A 5,649-nucleotide genomic window follows, 5' to 3' on the forward strand; every position below is an offset into this window, starting at 1 on the left:
TCAACAAGCTCTATATCATGTAAAATCAATCATTTTTCCTTTCAATGTTCTTGTTCTTGGTCATGACATAGCACCCAACATCAATATTCATGAGTTCCTTACATATTTAATACATAACAATGGCATATGGTGCTATGTTTCATCAATAAACATACTAACAATGTACATATATCAATAAACAATGCAAAGCATTTGAAATCCATAATATTACTCATGTATTACTTCAAGAACATGCCAACTTACAGTCCAAGCTTAAGAACACTGGTTTGAGACGGTGTTTCTCGCTGCTATGCTGTCAAACATAACAATAATTCAATCACTATATCTATACTAGGTGAAGTTTGCTCCTCTACCTTTATAATAATCAAAAGAGATGAAAACTTACACCTTTAGGAAGCTCTTGGGATGAAGAACAAAGTTCTAACTTCAATTCTATGAAAGGAATGAAGAAGAAAGCATTTGGAAGAAATTCTCTAGGTTTTGTTTCGAGTTTATGCTGTTAGAGAGGTTGAGGATGGTGGAAAGTGCTTAGAAAACCCGATACTTATCTTTTTATACAGCAGGTTCGCTAGGGCGGACGCTTTTTACCGCTAGGGCGAGTAAATCTCGGTCCTACACATTTTATTTCTGCACAGGTTCGCTAGGGCGGACACTTTTGACCGCTAGGGCGAGCAAGTTTCGGCCCTATACATTTTATTCCTTCACAGGCTCGCTAGGGCGGACATTTTTGACCGCTAGGGCGAGCCAGTTTCGGCTCTGCACACTGATTCATCAAAAATTGCTCCGGAAATGGTTCTTCCGCTCATAATCTGAAAAAATGGTAAACTACAAAGTTGTAGCCCTAAGTCTTGGCTTGAATCTCCCACTGGTTTCAGGTCATTTGGAGGTCTGAGTAAAAAGTTATGCCCATTCTCCTAATATGTGTCAGTGAAGGAATGACGGTATACACGACACACTTCGGGGCACTTTTGGCTTGTCTTCCACAATGATTTGGACAAAACTCAAAACGTCAAAGTTGTAGCATTATATCTTAGCTTTCTAATGGTTAAGGCCTCACACAATTTGGATCAATATTCAAATCATTATGCTAAAACCCGTACGAACTGCCATATCTACATCTCATTTCCTACAACTTCTATTACACTATTTCTATGTACACCTCTTACTATCACTATTTTAACACATATTCATTCTCAATGCACCATGAACAACATAAGAGTCATGTTCAATCTCAATATTGATACTTCATTCATCACGTGAAATCTAATGAGGTAATTAACTACAAACTAAACGACATAAACACGTTATAATCATTTGTACGAGTAACCGGGCATTACAGAATGCGTAGAGACGCCGCAAAAAATTATAAGTAAGACAGATTAGGCTGGTGAGTAGTGTTGGTTCGTGAGTGAGAGTCGACTCACAATGAAAGTGAGGGATTTGCTTTTAATTCGATCTTATAAATTTATTTTTTATATATATTTGTTATTCTACACAATTATCTTATATTAATTTTTCTAAAAAAAATCAAATGTCTATACTCCATCATATATTTACTTTTATATAAGTGCATGGTAAATAAGAACTCACACAAACTTGGGAAAAAAAAAATTCTAATAGAATCGCTATAGAATACAAACAATATACACTTGCGTATACCGGTCGACATAATTATAAGTTCAACAGCTCCAAAAGATCCAAGCACGTGTGCGTGGTTTCACTCTCAAACAAATACTTCAATACCTTCAACTATAATCGAAATCGAAATCGAAACGTCGGACTCGGACAAGATGGTTATAATGTACTAAATATAAATATTAGTTGCACATAGAGTAACTCAAGATATTTCATCGGAACCGAGAAATTATATGATTATGGGATCCAAAAATACAGCAAGAATGAGTGGCTTGAGTGATTTTTCTGGAAATGTATACCCATCTTTCTCCTTCTTATAAGTGGCCAACACTCCTCGGCTATAATTGAGGATTGGTTTGAGAGCGTGCCTTGGAACGGAAACTGTTTCGACCCATTCCTTATTCACAGTCATCCACGAATCTTCTGCAAGTTCAACGAACTTATGCAGAGCTTCTTCTTTTAGCACACCATATTGTTTCATATAACAATCAACTGCAGTTTGGCTCTCGCCATTAATCTTGTACTCGCGCTACAAAGTGAAGATCAAGGGTAAATATATAAGAGTAACTTGTCATTTTTATGCTAGCTATGTACCATTGAAAAATGATTATGTGTCTAGCACCACGTCAACAGCTGTTTCAAAATCGTCAAAAACTGAAAATCAACGAATCAAGACCAAAGATAATAGACTAAAACCTAAAATTGGATATTTGAGCACCAAAAAATTTATTTTCCCATAAATCACATACATACATACATATATATATATATATATATATATATATATATATATATATATATATAGTAAAGATAATAAATTAAAGTGTGTATACATACGTACTTCATATGAAGCTTGATCGTTCCAGTATCGACCCACATGAGCTGAGGCAACGGCAATTTTTGGTTTACTCATCAACCACTCGAAGTCTTTTTCTGTAGCTGGGCCGTTCAAGAAGGATGAAGTTGCAAATACAAACAACAAGCTGGTGACAACCCCAAGAGAAAGAACATCTTCAAATGCTGGTAAACGTTTTCTCCTATACCAATTGGCTTCCATATGATAAGCCATATACAATTGTTTCACCTACGTGGTCAAAATGCTTTCGATGTTAGAAATTAATTAATGATGTATATATGTATCGACATGCAATCACAAACCCTTAAGCTAATTTTTTGTTACTCTTTTATAATACAAGAGTACTTCAGATGATCCAGCATAAGTCCCAGTCAAATTAGGAATGTTGGGCACCCACAACTTCAAAATTAATTAGTTAAAATATTTTTCCACCAATTAAGGATTAGGTAGACATTTTCTCAATCAGAATAATTTTTTTTATTTTATGTGAGCTAAGATATATATAAAATAAATTGTAAATTAATTAAAGTACATACCGTTTCTTTATAATAAGAACCCGCATAATATTTTCCTTGCTTTGATGCTTGTTGTCGAAATCCTCGTAGATTCTTGAAATAAACTGATAGATTTCTTTGAAGTAATTGGGCAGACAATCAATTTCATTAATCTTTCCACTGCAGAAAACATAAGAATCTAGTTAAAAATTCTAATGCTTTGTTTAATTACAATCAGTATTTTTAAATATACCCGAAAATACAACCCTTACGTACCTTTGTAATACTTGGGTAAATATCTCTAGGTCTTCAAGTGTGGCATAAGTATCATATGTGTCATCTAACATCGTAGTCAACAGTACGGATTTAGCAACAATTAATCGAGCAGAGGAGTACTGAGGTTCATAATCCATGGCCACACCCCAAAAATAGGACTCAACAACACGGTCTCTCATGTAAGGAACTTTGGAAAGCATGTCCAAATCCTTCCACCACCTGCATAGTACAAGATTGAAGGTTTTACACCTTTCATTGCGTAACAATTCTTATGCATTTGTAATTAGCTAGCTCCTAAGTACAAAAGATTAAATTGTCCAATTAGATGGTCGTATTTAAGTTCAGAACTCGAAGAGTGTGATTCCATTTAAACTTGTGTTTGTTTTTAGGTCTCTGCTTTTTTAATATCCAACAGCTGTACATGAAAGGAAACATGCATTCGTATGTCAAACAAAATTTATTCTAACAATAAAATATTTAAAATATGTAATAGTTTAGGTACGTTATGAGATGAGATAGCTCTGTCTGATACAAATTCTGCAGATATCTGAAATTTAATTTGGCCAGCCTAACAAGTAGTTTGTCGTTTGATTCCTCCTTTTCATATATTGGGATGTAATATCGCGCCACTGCTATGGGAACTCCGCAATGAATGGATTTCTCCAAGGTTTGTGAAACTTTCTCTCTCACGGAAAAATCAGCTTGCGATGTAAGAATATTGTTCAGATGACAAGTTGTGAAAGCCACTGCCTCTTCTAACACATTCTCCCCTTGAATTCTCACATCCGTCGCTTCATAAAAGCTTAACAAACCCTTTATGTCACTTTCCAAAGAAGTAAAGAATTTATTGTCCGCATGCTTGAACTTGTCGAAAACGCCTGAGATGCATTAACTTATCTTCGGTCAAAAAATTTCTATAACGCAAATACTTTTACTCATGGCTTGATGACTAATATAGGTGGAAGAGATATTAGATAAAGAATATACCACAAGGAATGTTGTGTCCATGTTGCCTAAACAACCGAAACAACAGTGCTGTATTGAACATGTCATAGTTCTCCATTGCCTTAAAATTTGAACCAGAAGATTCATGGAAAATCTGTTCCAGTTGTTCCTCAATCTCTTTCTCAAAATGATAGGATAATCCCAAACGTTGGATGTTGTCGATTAACACTATTTTATCTGTCGTTTTGCTTTCTTTAGCCATCACCATTTTCCTTACTTCTTCACTTAACTCAGCAATAGATTCGTCAAAATTCACTTGTACCTATGAAATACATCTCCAATACGATGAGTAGTCCAATATATATATATATATATATATATATATATATATATATATATATATATATATATATATATATATATATATATATATAGTACTGTCACCAATTACAATGAAGTATTAGAAACCATATATAGTTTATTATTAGACTTGCACAAAACTACTACACATATCGTAGGTAAATCGACAGAAAACAAAGGAAAAAAAGTACAATTACCCCAGCGTCTGTATTTTCATACAAGAACATATCACCCCACAAGCTGGGGAAACTTGGCTTTGCTTGGCAAATCTCATTCTTGGAATTGAAAACTTGGGGTGCCATTTCTTCGCTATAAGCAAGTATTTTGTATTAAGTTGTGATAATAGCAAATTATCAAAGAAACTAGCACTGATATTTATAGGCATGCAGACAACTTCAAGAGGAAACCATGCAACTTTAAGGCCTGTGGAGGCAGAGCCACATGGTAAGACACCCGGGCTTGGCTCCATTTTTTTTAAAAAAAATTGGAATGTAAATTTTGAATAATTTTGAATTAATATGATATTAATCTTGTTATATCAACCGTTTGATGCACATAGAGTGAAGAACAAGTTAGTTTGACTACAAAGTGACAGTATCTGAATAACCGAAGGGTTTTGCCATATATTGAAATGGTTTTCATGAAAAACTTCATGTTATCCCTATTCAATTCATTTAAAAAATTTAACGGTGTTTTGTGTGATTTTTAAAATGTTTAGTACTATGGAATGTTCTAATAAAAAATTCTTTGTAAAAAAAAAACATTAATTAATAATTAAATAAATTATATATAAGTTTCATGTCAATACTCAATTTGTTACTGATTATAATGTACGAAACCGATCTTGGAATAATTTCAATATTGATGTTGAATTATTATATTCAAGACCAAATTCCAATTGATTGATTCAATATCATTTCACCATACCTAACTCCTGCACTTTAAATCACTTTTTAATTTATTTATTGAGCATATGTGGATTTCAGTAAAAAAAAAAAAATCGAAACAAATTGATTTATTTTTAAAAAAATTACCAATCAATTTATTTATATAAACAACCCATATTATTTTATGACGAAGGAG

At 33.4% G+C, this 5,649-nt stretch overlaps 1 protein-coding gene across 1 annotated transcript; it reads right to left on the reverse strand.

The window, feature by feature from the left end:
* Positions 1 to 1,863: 1,863 nt before the first annotated feature.
* Positions 1,864 to 4,936, reverse strand: LOC140835546 (germacrene A synthase-like). The gene is made up of 8 exons (XM_073201031.1): positions 4,764 to 4,936; positions 4,249 to 4,528; positions 3,764 to 4,139; positions 3,262 to 3,480; positions 3,024 to 3,165; positions 2,837 to 2,890; positions 2,477 to 2,719; positions 1,864 to 2,164 (listed from the first exon to the last, which is right to left on the reverse strand). Exons 1-8 carry the CDS (start codon positions 4,866 to 4,868, stop codon positions 1,865 to 1,867), a joined length of 1,719 nt encoding a protein of 572 aa, XP_073057132.1. The 5' UTR covers positions 4,869 to 4,936; the 3' UTR covers position 1,864.
* Between the last annotated feature and the right edge of the window lie 713 nt (positions 4,937 to 5,649).

The sequence above is a fragment of the Primulina eburnea genome, chromosome 6, assembly GCF_022965805.1.
Source record: "Primulina eburnea isolate SZY01 chromosome 6, ASM2296580v1, whole genome shotgun sequence".
Lineage (NCBI taxonomy): Eukaryota > Viridiplantae > Streptophyta > Magnoliopsida > Lamiales > Gesneriaceae > Primulina > Primulina eburnea.

Bases quoted from the DNA above. Each gene is read 5' to 3' on its own strand.
- LOC140835546 (XM_073201031.1), bottom strand. From the start codon at position 4,868: ATGGCACCCCAAGTTTTCAATTCCAAGAATGAGATTTGCCAAGCAAAG. The intron at 2,720-2,836 runs GTACTCTTGTAT...TTGACCACGTAG, and splicing joins CTTATGCTGGATCATCTGAA to GTGAAACAATTGTATATGGC. The intron at 2,165-2,476 runs GTACGTATGTAT...TTCACTTTGTAG, and splicing joins ACGATCAAGCTTCATATGAA to CGCGAGTACAAGATTAATGG.